Source organism: Symphalangus syndactylus, chromosome 17 (genome assembly GCF_028878055.3).
Source record: "Symphalangus syndactylus isolate Jambi chromosome 17, NHGRI_mSymSyn1-v2.1_pri, whole genome shotgun sequence".
In the NCBI taxonomy this organism is placed as follows: domain Eukaryota; kingdom Metazoa; phylum Chordata; class Mammalia; order Primates; family Hylobatidae; genus Symphalangus; species Symphalangus syndactylus.
In genome coordinates, this window is record NC_072439.2 from 23,040,341 (window position 1) to 23,054,863 (window position 14,523).

The following is a 14,523-nucleotide window of genomic DNA, read 5'->3' on the forward strand; positions in this document are numbered from 1 at the left end:
GCTATCTTGGCTCACTGCAACCTCCGCCTCCCGGGTTCAAGCGATTCTCCTGCCTCAGCCTCCCGAGTAGCTGGGACTGCAGGTGCCTGCCACCACGCCCGGCTAATTTTTGTACTTTTAGTAGAGATGGGGTTTCACTATGTTGGCCAGGCTGGTCTTGAACTCCTGACCTCAGGTGATATGCCCCCCTTGGCCTCCCAAAGTGCTGGGATTACAGGAGTGAGCCACCGGGCCTGGCCCTAAAAATTTCTTTTTAACCACTTAATTGAGCCTTCACTATTTGCCAGGCACTGGGCTCAGCACTTTACAAGTGTCCTATTATTTGATCTTCACATTATACCTGTAAGATCATTATGGAAGTGATCTGGACAGAGGGGGAAAAGGAGGCACAAAAAGGTCATGACTCAGTGTAGGGTCAAACCGCTGCCAAGTGGCAGAGCCAGGATTTGACCCCAGGTCCCCTGAATCCAGACCACATGTAGCCACCACTGGATTCAACCAGGCCTGGCCTGATGGCATCTCAGAGCTGAAGCTCAGGGTTGAAGCTGTGGCAGGCTTTGTGCTCTGTTCACCTTTGCTGTCCTCCCTTGGACAAGGTATCCCAGAGGCACCTGATCCACAGCATGTCACACTTGTGCCTGTCTATCAGCTGATGGGCAGATGCCAGGGTACTATGGCCTGGTGGCTACTCACCAGCCACCAGCTATTTCTGCTCAGCCCAGGGTCCTTATCCTCAAATGGCCTTTTCTCAAGTCCAAGTTGGTGTAATTTCCAACAGTGGATTCTCTCTCTCTTTTTTTTTTTTTTCCTTTTTTTGAGATGGAGTCTTGCTCTGTCACCTAGGCTAGAGTGCAATGGCATGATCTCGGCTCACTGCAACCTCCGCCTCCTGGGTTCAAGTGATTCTCCTGCCTCAGCCTTCCAAGTAGCTGGGATTACAGGCATGTGCCACCACGCCTGGCTAATTTTGTATTTTCAGTAGAGACGAGGTTTCTCTATGTTGGCCAGGCTGGTCTCAAACTCTTGACCTCAGATGACTCGCCTGCCTCAGCCTCCCAAAGTTCTGGGCTTACAGGCATGAGCCACTGCACCCAGCCCAACATTGGATTCTTTATCCGCTGGCTGGCTCTTCCACAGTCGATTGTGTGACTTCTTCCCCTATCTCAGCCCCAGTTTTCTCATTTATAAAATGGGGATGTTAACACCATCCCCCTCTAGATGATTGGAAGGCCCGTCATGCATCTGAGATGCTTGCCCCAGGGCCTAGCGTGGAGTAAATGGTGTCAGGGGCTGTGATGGGTGGTGCTATTGTAGGGACTGAGCAAACAGTGTCATATGGTGCATAAGTTCCTCTCCTCCAGGTCGCAGAGTCATCTGTTTGGTGGGAGCTGGAATCTCCACATGTAAGTAACCCTACTCCCCCAGCAGCCACCCCCAAGAATTGGGGAGTCCCTCCCAAGGGCCAGGGAGGAGCCCTATCTGAGCCCTGTCCTGGGAGGGTTAGTATGGTATAGACCAACTGCTCCCTGACCCCCTCTTTCCTAGCCGCAGGCATCCCCGACTTTCGCTCTCCATCCACCGGCCTCTATGACAACCTAGAGAAGTACCGTCTTCCCTACCCAGAGGCCATCTTCGAGATCAGCTATTTCAAGGTTTGTGCTCCCCCAGGAAGGGGCGTCTGTGAGGGGTGGGGATGGGGGTCACCTGGCTCCAACCCTCATCCTGCCTGGGGCATCTGGCCCTCTGGCTATCTCTCCTACAGAAACATCCAGAACCCTTCTTCGCCCTCGCCAAGGAACTCTATCCTGGGCAGTTCAAGGTGAGATCTTTCTTTTGCAGGGGGCGAAACAGGAAGGGTTGGGGCAGGGCACGCATGGGAAGCTCCCCCCAGGGCCCTGCAGACAAATATTATGTAGCCATTAAGTACATAGGTGCTGGGCCTAGACTGCCTCGGTTCAAGTCCTGGTTCCTCATGTCTTCATCTTACGACCTTGAGCCTCCGATTTGCCTCCTATGAAGTGAAGCTGATGGTACTGTCTGAAGAGGGCTGCTGCAAGGCTTAGCTGCACTAACGATGCTGTTGAGAGCCCAGGACCCTGCAGCAGGCTGCCTGGGTGCGAATCTCAGCTTTGCAGCTTACCCACCATGTGACTTTGGCAACACAATCCCCCTCCCTGCCCTTCAGTTTCCTCATCTGTGATCTGGGGATAGCGGTGGTCTCTCCCCGACACAGCTGCTGTGATGGTTCCCTGGGGGTAAAACAGTGGCAGTGCCTAGAACAGTTCCTGGCACATGGCAGTGGCCTGTGGCTGTTCCCTACAATCATCAGCAGTGCTGTCATTCTTCCCTGCAGCCGACCATCTGTCACTACTTCATGCGCCTGCTGAAGGACAAAGGGCTACTGCTGCGCTGCTACACCCAGGTAGGCAGATGCGAGCATCCTGGGAAGAGGACGGGTGGGTGGAATGGGCATGGTGTCCTCAGCGGAGGAGCAGAGCTGCGTGCCCAAGAGCTCAGGTGGGGACTCCAGCAATGCAGGGCCAGAGTTTGGCCTACTGCCTCCTTACTGCATGACCTGCCGTGAGTCACGTCTTCTCTGCCTCAGTTTCCCCTTCTGTCAAACAGGGGCCAGAACAGGTTTGCCCTCTCAGGTCTGCAGTGCGGTGGCAGTGACCTCCTCTCAGGGCCATCCCATGTGTGAAGTGGAAGGAGCTGAAGGGACTCTGTGTGCACGATAGGTACCCCAGATTTCGCATTGGTTATGAGAGAGTTTCCAAAGTGACTTCATCTAACAAAATCCATACACTATGACAGGCATCCAACAAGTAGATGTTGTGCCTTAAGGAAGGGGCATCTTTTTATACTTTTTTATGCTTTGCCCAATTATAAACATGTCTCGTACACGTCAAATGCTTAGCCAAGGGCCTCTCCCTGGGGCATTCAGGCAAGGATGGCTCACATTGTTGGCTTCTGGTTTGGAGAGTCTCACACCCCTAACAGTAAAATCTTGATGGGCTGGGCACAGTGGCTCACACCTGTAATCCCAGCACTTTGGGAGGCCAAAGCGAGAGATCGCTTGAGCCCAGGAGTTTGGGACCAGCCTGGGCAACATAGGGAGACCCTGTCTCTATAAGAAATACAAAAATTAGCTGGGCAGGGTGGTGTGTGCCTGTAGCCCCAGCTACTCAGGAGGCTGAGGTAGGGGGATTGCTTGAGTTCAGGAAGTCAAGACTGCAGTGAGCCGTGATGGTGCCACTGTACTGTAGCCTGGGAGACCTGGTTTCAAAGAAACAAAAAACAAATCAAAACAACAACAAAATGTTGCTGCCTCTACCTGTTTTATGAATACGTATAGAAATGACATGATGCACTACAACAGTATTCATTCAAGCTCTAGATCACACCTCAGAACCCCGAATTATAAAACAGGTGGCTGGACGCGGTGGCTTACACCTGTAATCCCAGCACTTTGGGACGCCGAGGTGGGCAGATCACGAGGTCAGGAGTTCGAGACCAGCCTGTCCAACATCATGAAATCTCGTCTCTACTAAAAATACAAAAATTAGCCAAGTGTGGTGGTGCCTGTAACCCCAGCTACTTGGGAGGCTGAGGCAGGAGAATCGCTTGAACCTGGGAGGCGGAGGTTGTAGTGAATCGAGATTGTGCCATTGCACTCCAGCCTGGGTGACAGAGCGAGACTCCGTCTCAAAAAAAAAAAAACAAAAAACAGAGCGTTAACATTGAAAATAAATAAGTGTTCTAGTGTTTTCTCCCTGCACCTGGCAATTTGGCACCTGCAGCCCCGAAAGCTACCGCCAGGGGGAGGAACAACTGGCTTTAGGTTCAGATTTCTCAGGTGGGCCAGGTGTTCCCACCTGGGGCTGGTGGGAGGCAGAGGGCAGCGGAGGCCTCCTTCTTCCAAGAGGAAGAGCCCTGTGATCCCCGCACTTTGGGAGGCCAAAGTGGGAGATCGCTTCAGCCCATGAGTTCAAGACCAGCCTGGGCAACACAGGGAGACTCCAGGCTCAGAATAAACCTTCTGCCCAGAGAGTCACCATTATTCCGGGACGTGGCTCAGATATGATAACAGCTCGCTTGAAGCCAAGTGCTTTCTGTGGTTGATGTCATGACACTCACCCCAAGACCCTGCTGGCCCTTGTTTGTCAGCTTCTGTCAAAGTAAATGTTCACTGAGTTGATTCCCTACTGCAGGGAGGGAGATGATGGACAAGATGGAGACACCACATACTGAGCATGTAAGATGGTCATGGTCCCTGGAACACAGTTAAGCCGGAAGGGGAGTCAGAAACAGTGTATGTGTTCGGGAAGGGGGGTGCTGATGTAAACCCCATCTCTACTAAAAATACAAAAATTAGCCAGGCGTGGTGGCACATGCCTGTAGTCCTAGTTACTCAGGAGGCTGAGGCATGAGAGTTGTTTGAACCTGGGAGGTGGAGGTTGCAGTGAGCCGAGATTGCGCCACTGCACTCCAGCCTGGGTGACAGAGACTCCATCTCAAAAAAAGAAAAAAAATGACATATCGCATACAAACTATTATATAAAGGCCAGGCGCGGTGGCTCACGTCTGTAATCCCAGCACTTTGGGAGGCCGAAGTCAACATCAGGAGATCAAGACCAGCCTGGACAACATGGCAAAACCCTGTCTCTACTAAAAATACAAAAATTAGTCGGGTGTGGTGGTGGGTGCCTGTAATCCCAGCTACTCAGGAGGCTGAGGCACAAAGTTCGCTTGAATCTGGGAGGCAGAGGCTGCAGTGAGCCGAGATCGCACCACTGTACTCCAGTACTTCATCCTGGGTGACAGAGCAAGACTACGCTCAAACAAAACAAAACAAAACAAAAACCAATATATTATATAAGGGTGGAAAAAAATGTTCCACTCTCATATTTCATGAAACCATTTTTTTTTTTTTTTTTTGAGACAAAGTTTCACTCTTGTTGCCCAGGCTGAAGTGCAATGGCACAATCTCGGCTCACTGCAACCTCCACTTCCCGGGTTCAAGCAATTCTCCTGCCTCAGCCTCCCATGTAGCTGGGATTACAGGCACCTGCCACCATGCCCGGCTAATTTTTTGTATTTTTAGTAGAGACGGGCTTTCATCATGTTGGCCAGGATGGTCTCAATCTCTTGACCTCGTGATCCGCCCGCTTCAGCCTCCCAAAGTGCTGGGATTACAGGCATGAGCCACCGCGCCCAGCCTCATGAAACCATTTTATTCAAACATGTCACCCTGTTCTTCAACCTCAGCCACTTTTGTCACTGACCAGTTTTCGGGAACACACTATCTTTGCTCCTTTTTGAATTGTGAGAACGCAGCACTTTCGAAGCTATGTATGAGGCTATTTTCTCTCAAGACACAAGTATCCATTCAAACATTTAAACAGGTGTCTTGGTCAGGGGAGGCCTTTCTGAGAAGGTGACATTTAAGCAAAGACCTATAGGAAGAGAGGGAGAGCGCCTCAGGGTTATCTGGGGGAAGAGTGTGTTCCGGGAAAGGGATGGTCAGTGCACAGGTGCTGAGATGAGCCTGTGTTCCGCTAGTTATGAGCCTGTATTTGGTTAGTTAAGAGAGTCCTGGCCGGGCATGGTGGCTCACGCCTGTAATCCCAGCACTTTAGGAGGCCAAGGTGGGCAGATCACCTGAGGTCGGGAGTTTGAGAACAGCCTGACCAACATGGCGAAACCCCATCTCTACTAAAAATACAAAATTAGGTGGGCATGGTGGCACATGCCTGTAATCTCAGCTACTCAAGAGGCTGAGGCAGGAGAATCGCTTGAGCCTGGGAGGCGGAGGTTGCAGTGAGCCAAGATTGCACCATTGCACTCCAGCCTGGGCAACAAGAGCGAAACTCCATCTCAAAAAAAAAAAAAAAGAGAGAGTCCCAAGAAGCGGGATGTGAATGAGCGATGAAGAGATTGCAGGAGAGAGTGGAGGAGCCAAGGTCAGGGAGGTGACAAAGATGGATCCTACAGGGCCTTGCGGGCCGCAGGGAGGGACTTGGCCTTTACCCTGAGTGAGATGGAGCCACGGGCGGGTTCTGAGCACGGGAGGGACGTGACTTGACTCAGGCGTTCCCAGGTTCCTCTGGTAGTGTCGAGGACAGACTATGGGGCAGTGAGGAGGGAGATACAGAGACTAGACAGGAGGCGGCCATGATGGTCCAAGCAGAAGAGGGTGGAGGCTGGACCAGGGCAGGGGCCACCACCCAACTATTTTTTTTTCTTTTTCTTTTTTTTTTTTTTTTTGAGACAGGGTCTCACTCTGTTACCCAGGCTGGAGTGCAGTGGTGCAGTCTCAGCTCACTGCAGCCTCCACCTCCAGGGCTCAAATGATCCTGCCATCTCAGCCTCCCGAGTAGCTGGGAGTACAGGCTCCTGCCACCACGCCCGGCTAATTTTTGTATTTTTAGTAGAGACGGGATTTCACCATGTTGGCCAGGCTGGTCTTGAACTCCTAGCTTTAAGTGATGCACCCACCTTGGCCTCCCAAAGTGCTGGGATTACAGCAGTGAGCCACCACGCCCGGCCTATGACTATTTTGAAGATGGAGAACAGGTCTTGCTGATAGAGGGGCTGTGGCCGTGAGAGAAAGAGCCCAGGACCACCTGACGGCTTGCAGCCCAAACACAGGCTTATTTCTGAGATGGTGGGAAGGGGGCGGGGAACGGTGCCGGGATCAGATGAGGAGTTGGTTGGAGGCTTGTGGAGGTTGAGATATGCAACAGACCGGGGAGACAGCTGGACATGGGAGTCTGGACAGAGGAACAAAAAGGTTATGACTTGGTGCTGGGTCACCATCCGCTTGGTGAGTGGAAAGATCCCAGCTGGAGAAGCAGCATCTAGATGATGATTAAACTCAGCAGACAGGATGAGAAACTGAGGCCTGGGATGGAGTGCCCTGTCAGCATGCTCACCGTGGTCACTGCCCAAGTCCGTCAGAAGCAAAAACCTGTGCCCACAAACCTGTTGTAATAGTGCATCAACAGTGAGCCATTGCCACACGAAAGCCAGCATAAGCACCTTCCGGGGTCAATGTGAAATACGCAGGCATCTCTCTGCCACTTGCGATATTTAATGTATGGATTTCTTTTTTTTTTTTCTTTTTTTTTTTTTTTCTTTTTGAGATGGAGTCTCACTCTGTCGCCTAGGCTAGAGTGCAGTGGCGCGATCTCTGCTCACTGCAACCTCCACCTCCCAGGTTCAAGCAATTCTCCTGCCTCAGCCTCCCGAGTAGCTGGGACTACAGGCACCTACCACCGTGCCTGGCTAATTTTTTTATTTTCAGTAGAGACGGGGTTTCACCATCTTGGCCAGGCTGGTCTCGAACTCCTGACCTCAAATGATCCACACGCCTCGGCCTCCCAAAGTGCTAGGATTACAGGCGTGAGCCACCGCGCCCAGCCTAATGTATGGATTTAACTGCATTTACATATTGAAAATTACAAAGTGGCTCACGGCTGTAATCCCAGTGCTTTGGGAGGCCGAGGCATGCAGACCACTTGAGCTCAGGAGTTTGAGACCAGCCTGGGCAACGTGGTGCAATTCCGTCTCTACCAAAAATACAAACATTAGTTGGGAGAGGATGGCATACACCCTTAGTTCCAGCTACTTGGGAGGCTGAGGTGGGAGGATCTTTTGAGCCCAGGAGGTCAAGGCTGCAGTGAGCTGTGATCATGCCACTGCATTCCAGCCTGGATTACATAGATCCTGTCTTAAAAAAAAACTGGGCTGGGTACAGTGGCTCACACCTGTAATCTCAGCACTTTGGGATGCCAAGGTGGGCAGATCACTTGAGGTCAGGAGTTCCAGACCAGCTTGGCCAACGTGGCAGAACCCTATCTCTACTAAAAATGCAAAAATTAGCCAGGCATTGTGGCTGGCGCCTGCAGTCCCAGCTACTCAGAAGGCTGAGGCAGGAGAATCGCTTGAACCTGAGAGGTGGAGGTTGCTGTGAGCCGGGATTGCGTCACTGCACTCTAGCCTGGGCAACAGAGAGAGACCCTGACTCAAAAGAAAAAAAAAAGGTTTATTACATGCAATATATAAAGGTGGAAAAAAATGTTCCACTCTCATGTCTCGTGAAACCATTTTACTCAAACGTGTCACCATGTTCTTCAATCTCAGCCACTTTTTGTCACTGATCCAATTTTTGGGAACACACTATCTTTGCTCCTTTTTGAATTGTGAGGATGCAGTACTTTTGAAGCTATGTATGATGCTATTTTCTCTCAAGATACAAGTATTCATGCAGACAGGTGTCTTGGTCAGGGGAGGCCTTTCTAAGAAGGTGACATTTAAGCAAGACCTGTAGGAAGAGAGGGAGAGCGCCTGGGGTTATTTGGGGAAAGAGTGTGCTCCGGGAAAGGGATGGCCAGTGCACAGGTGCTGAGGTGAGCCTGTATGCCACTAGTTATAAGCCTGTATTTGGTCAGTTCGGAGAGTCCTGAGAAGCAGGATGTGAGTGAGTGATGAGGATGGCTCCTACAGGGCCTTGCGGGCCACAGGGAGGGACTTGGCCTTTACCCTGAGTGAGATGGGGCCACGGGCGGGTTCTGAGCACGAGAGGGGCGTGACCTGACTCAGGCGTTCCCAGGCTCCTCTGGCGGTCTTGGGGACAGACTGTGGGGGCAGTGAGGAAGGAGCTACAGAGACCAGACAGGAGGCCGCCGCGATGGTCCAAGCAGGAGAGGGTGGAGGCTGGACCAGGGCAGGAGTCATCACAGCGGGGAGAAGTGGGCAGGTTATGATCTGTTTTGAAGATGCAGCAACAGGACTTCCTGACAGAGGGGCTGTGGCTGTGAGAGAAAGAGCCCAGGACCACCTGAGAGCTTGCAGCCTGGTGCCGGCTGCTTTTTTTCTGAGATGGGGGGAAGGGGGCAGGGAATTGTGCTGGGGCTGCATGAGGAATTGGCTTGTGGAAGCTGAAAGGCTTGATTGACCAGAGAGCCAGCAGGACTCGGGAGTCTGGACAGAGGATGAAACTGGGGCACAAAAAGGTTGTGCATTCGTGCAGGGTCACCATCCAGTTGGTGAGCAGAAAGATCCCAGCTCTGTTCTTGTGTTAGTTTGTGGCTAATTTGTTATATGGTGATTAAACTCACCAGACAAGATGACAAACTGAGGCCTGGGATGAAGTACTCTGTCAGGATGCTCACCGTGGTCACTGCGCAAGTCCGTCAGAGGCAAGAACCCATGCCCTTAACTGTGATGGTGCATCAGTGGTGAGCCATTGTCACACAAAACCAACATAAGTATGTTCCAGGGTCAACATGAAATACCCAGGCATCTCTCCGCTACTTGCAATATTTAATGTATAGATTTAACTACACATACGTATTGAAAATGGCATATTGCTGGCTGGGCAAGGTAGCTCACGTCTGTAATCCCAGCACTTTGGGAAGCCGAGGCACACAGATCTTTTGAGCTCAGGAGTTTGAGACTATCCTGGGCAACATGGTGAAATCCTGTCTTTACCAAAAATACAAAAGTTAGCTGGGCATGGTGGTATACGCCTGTAGTTCCAGCTACTTGGGAGGCTGAGGTAGGAGGATTGCTTGAGTCTGGGAGTTCGAGGCTGCAGTGAACTCTTATCACACCACTGCATTCCAGCCTGCGTGACAGAGAGTGATCCTGTTTAAAAAACAAAAAAATGGGCCAGGTGTGAGGTGGGAAGATTGCTCGAGCCCAGGAGTTCAAGACCAGCCTGGGCAACATGGTGAGACCCTGTCTCTACAAAAAATAAGAAAGTAAGCCAGATGTGGTAGCAAACATCTGTAGTTCCAGCTGCTAGGGAGGCTGAGGCAGGCGGTTGGCTTGTGCCCAGGAGTTCAATGCTGCCGTGAACCGTAATCAGGCCACTGCACTCTAGCCTGGACAACAGAGCAAAACTGTTTCTAAAAAAATACAAAATATTAAAATAAAATAAAGAAATAATGCTCGCTTCGGCAGCACATATACTAAAAACTGGAATGATGCAGAGAAGATTAACATGGCCCCTGCGCAAGGATGACAGGCAAATTCGTGAAGCGTTCCATATTTTTTGGCCAGGTGTGGTGGCTCACGCATGTAATCCCAACACTTTGGGAGGCAGAGGCAGGCGAATCACAAGGTCAGGAGTTTTTGAGACCAGCCTGGCCAACGTAGTGAAACTCTGTCTCTACCAAAAATACAAAAAATTAGCCAGGCGTAGTGGCGGGCGCCTGTAATCCCAGCTACTCGGGAGGCTGGGGCAGGAGAATCACTTGAACCCGGGAGGCAGAGGTTGCAGTGAGCCGAGATCATGCCACTGCCCTCTAGCCTGGGCAACAGAGTGAGACTCAGTCTAAAAAGAAAAAAAAGAAAGGTATATTGTATGCAATATGTTATATAAAGGTGGAAAAAAATGTTGCACTCTCATGTCTCATGAAAGCACTTTATTCAAACATGTCACCCTGTTCTTCAACCTCAGCCACTTTTTGTTACTGACCCAGTTTTGGGGAACACACTGTCTTTGCTCCTTTTTGAATTGTGAGGATGCAGCACTTTTTGAAGCTATGTATGATGCTATTTTCTTTTAAGATACAAGTATCCATTCAAACATTTGGATAGTTGTCTTGTTCACTCAAGTTGCTGTAATGTCCACAGCAAAAAGGCTTGTAGTTCTTTTAAATTATATACATGATATTTAGGCCGGCACAGTGGCTCACACCTGTGGTCCCAGCACTTTGGGAGGCCAAGGCAGGCGGATCACTTGAGGTCAGGAATTCGAGACCAACCTGGCCAACATGGTGAAACCCTGTCTCTACAAAAAAATACAAATATTAGCTGGGCGTGGTGGTGCACACCTGTGGTCCCAGCTACTTGGGAGGCTGAGACATGAGAATCTCTTGAACCCAGGAGGCAGAGGTTGCTGTGAACTGAGCTCATGCCATTGCACTCCAGCCTGGGTGACAGAGTGAGACCCTGTCTCACAAAATAAATAAATAAATAAATAAATAAATAAATAAATTATATTCATGATATTTATACTATACAAGAGGTTCTGAATTTGGCCTTTTTTTTTTTTTTAAACTTAACCTCTTATCTGGAAGAGCTTTCCATCTCCACACCCACATTGCAGCTTCATGCTGCAATCTCCACTCAGTGCAACCTCTGCCTCCCAGGTTCAAGCGATTCTCCTGCCTCAGCCTCTCAAGTAGTTACAGGTGCCGCCACCAGGCCAGGCTAATTTTAGTATTTTTAGTAGAGACGGGGTTTCACCACATTGGCCAGGCTGGTCTCGAACTCCTGACCTCAGGTGATCCACGCACCTCAGCCTCCCAAAGTACTGGGATTACAGTCCTGAGCCACCGCGCCTGGTCTGCTTCATGCTTTTTAAAAGCTTAGTCTGACTGTATTGTAGGCACTTCACTTTTGTTTTCAGGTTTAAATGTAAATGTCACAGCTGGGTAGGGTACCCCAGCCCCCCTCACCACCACTTTACTCTTCTCAGCTTAAAGATAGTTCAGTGAGGCTGGGTGCAGTGGCTCACGCCTATAATCCCAGCACTTTGGAAGGCTGAGGTGGGCAGATCACGAAGTCAGGAGTTCAAGACCAGCCTGGCCAACATGGTGAAACCCTGTCTCTACTAAAAATACAAAAATTAGCCGGGTGTGGTGGTGCGTGCCTGTAATCCCAGTTACTCAGGAGGCTGAGGCAGGAGAATCACTTGAACCTGGGAGGCAGAGGTTGCAGTGAGCCGAGATTGCACCATTGCACTCTAGCCTGGGCAACAGAGCGAGACTCCATCTCAAAAAAAAAAAAAAAAATCAGCCGGGCATGGTAGTGCACACCTGTAGTCCCAGCTACTTGGGAGCCTGAGAGAGGAGGATTGCTTGAGCCCAGGAGTTCAAGGCTACAGTGAGCTATGATCAAGCTACTGTACTCCAGCCTGGACCAGTAGAGCAATCCTGTCAAAAGAAAAAAGGAAAAAAAAAAAAAACATGTTGTCAAAGAATAACACAGAACGCAGAGATATTTCAGTGGTTCTTTTCCACGCTGTTCAGTTATTTGCAAATTGCTCACTCACATGTAAGGGAGTCAGTGGGTAGACTGAGTCAAGTACCAAAGGCAAAACCAAGATTTAGAAGAGCGGGCAAGGGAGGAAAGTTACAGGGCATGTGGGAACAGTGACAGTGACTCTTGTCTGTAGGCTTTGGAGATAAGGTGGTTGCTGGTAGGGAGCCCAGAAGGCAGTTAGAGCATTCATTCTGCCCTTGAAGGGAAACAAACCCTTCCCGTTGTTCATGGAGTCTCTGGGAAACGCTGTCAGTTTGGGCCTGGGCCACACGTGACGAGCCATCTCTGTGTAACCTCTGCCGGTGTCCTCTGTCGGCACCTGCTTTAGCAACATTCCTCACAGGCAAACAACAGCTGCTCCAAAGGGGCTAGGTGTTTTAAGAAAAATGAGGGCGCACAAATGTCTACGCAGAAAAGAACATTCCCACCTCTTTAATATGGAAAGTATCAGTCTCAAAAGAAAACAGTGGCCGGGTGTGGTAGCTCACACCTATAATCCCAGCACTTTGGAAGGCTGAGGTGGGCGGATCACGAGGTCAGGAGATCCAGACCATCTTGGCCAACATGGTGAAAACCCGTCTCTACTGAAAATACAAAAATTAGCTGGGCATGGTGGCGCGCGCCTGTGTTCCCAGCTACCTGGCAGGCTGAGGCGGGAGAATCACTTGAACCCGGGAGGTGGACTTGCAGTGAGCTGAGATCGCGCCACTGCACTCCAGCCTGGCAACAGAGCAAGGCTCCGTCTCAAAAAAAGAAAAAAAAAAAAAAAAGCCAGGCATGGTGGCGGGTGCCTATAATCTCAGCTACTTGAGAGGCGGAGGCAGGGAGAATTGCTTGAACCCAGGAGGCAGTGGTTGCAGTGAGCCAAGATCGCACCATTGTACTCCAGCCTGGGCAACAAGAGTGAAACTCCATCAGGCCGGGCGCCGTGGCTCACGCTTGTAATCCCAGCACTTTGGGAGGCCGAGGTGGGCGGATCACGAGGTCAGGAGATCGAGACCACGGTGAAACCCCGTCTCTACTAAAAATACAAAAAATTAGCCGGGCGTGGTGGCGGGCGCCTGTAGTCCCAGCTACTCGGAGAGGCTGAGGCAGGAGAATGGTGTGAACCCGGGAGGCGGAGCTTGCAGTGAGCCGAGATCGTGTCACTGCACTCCAGCCTGGGTGACAGAGCGAGACTCCGACTCAAAAAAAAAAAAAAAAAAAGAGTGAAACTCCATCTGGAAAAAAAAAAAAAAAACAGTGGCCGGGCACAGTGTCTCATACCTATAATCCCAACGCTTTGAGAGGCTGAGGTGGGGGAATCACTTGAGCCCAGGAATTCAAGACCAGCCCGGGCAACATAGGGAGACCACCCCGCCCCCCATCTCTACAAAAAAAATTTAAAAGATAAAAAATTAGCCGGGCATGGTGGCATTTGCTTGTAGTCCCAGCTACTCAGTGGGCTGAGGTGGGAGGATGGCTTGAGCCCAGGAGGTGAAGGCTACAGTGAGCCGTGATCAGACCACTACACTCCAGCCTGAGTGACAGAGCAAGACCCTGCCTCCAAAAAAACAAAAAGAATACAGGTGAATATGCCATCTATGAAATAGGCCATAGTAAGAAAGGACCCTGGCTACTAAAGGGGAAGATAGTGATTAAAGTCAAGGAAGGGCCAGGCATGATGGCTCATACTGTAATCCCAGCACGTTGGGAGGCCGAGGCAGGAGGCTTGCTTGAGCCCAGGAGCTCTAGACCAGCCTGGGCAACATAGTGAGACCCCATCTCTACAGAAAATTTTAAAAATCAGCCAGATGTGAAGGCTGAGGTGGGAGGATTGCTTGAGCCCAGGAGTTGGAGGCTGCAGTGAGCTATGATTGTACCACTGCACTATAGCCTGGGCGACAGAGTGAGACCTTGTCTCAAATACATAAAAAAACATGGCCAGGCACGGTGGCTTATATCTATAATCCCAGCACTTTGGGAGGCCGAGGCAAGCAAAACACGAGGTCCGGAGTTCGAGACCAGCCTAGCCAACATGGTGAAACCCCATCTCTACTAAAAATACAAAAATTAGGCCAGGCGCGGTGGCTCACGCTTGTAATCCCAGCACTTTGGAAGGCCGAGGCGGGCGGATCACGAGGTCAGGAGATCGAGACCACGATGAAATCCCATCTCTACTAAAAATACAAAAAATTAGCCGGGCGTGGTGGCGGGCACCTGTAGTCCCAGCTACTCGGAAAGGCTGAGGCAGGAGAATGGCATGAACCCGGGAGACGGTGCTTGCAGTGAGCCGAGATTGCGCCACTTCACTCCAGCCTGGGCGACAGAACTAGACTCCGTCTCAAAAAAAAAATAAAAATAAAAATACAAAAATTAGCCAGTCGTGGTGGCACATGCCTGTAATCCCAGCTACTTGGGAGGCTGAGACAGGAAAATCTCTTGAACCTGGGAGGCAGAGCTTGCAGTGAGCCGAGACTGTGCCAC

At 50.7% G+C, this 14,523-nt stretch overlaps 1 protein-coding gene and 1 non-coding gene across 6 annotated transcripts in view; both read left to right on the forward strand.

Moving 5' to 3' along the window:
* Positions 1 to 14,523, forward strand: part of SIRT2 (sirtuin 2) — a 28,764-nt gene that overhangs the window by 8,271 nt on the left and 5,970 nt on the right. For all 5 annotated transcript variants that reach the window (XM_055250553.2, XM_055250557.2, XM_055250554.2 and 2 more), the window contains 4 exons: positions 1,362 to 1,403; positions 1,546 to 1,652; positions 1,763 to 1,819; positions 2,354 to 2,422. In XM_055250553.2, the coding sequence (XP_055106528.2) occupies positions 1,362 to 1,403; positions 1,546 to 1,652; positions 1,763 to 1,819; positions 2,354 to 2,422 (275 nt within the window). The remainder of the gene's footprint in view (positions 1 to 1,361; positions 1,404 to 1,545; positions 1,653 to 1,762; positions 1,820 to 2,353; positions 2,423 to 14,523) is intronic.
* Positions 9,954 to 10,061, forward strand: LOC129467200 (U6 spliceosomal RNA). Its single transcript, XR_008652325.1, has one exon. It is a non-coding gene; the product is annotated as a U6 spliceosomal RNA (small nuclear RNA).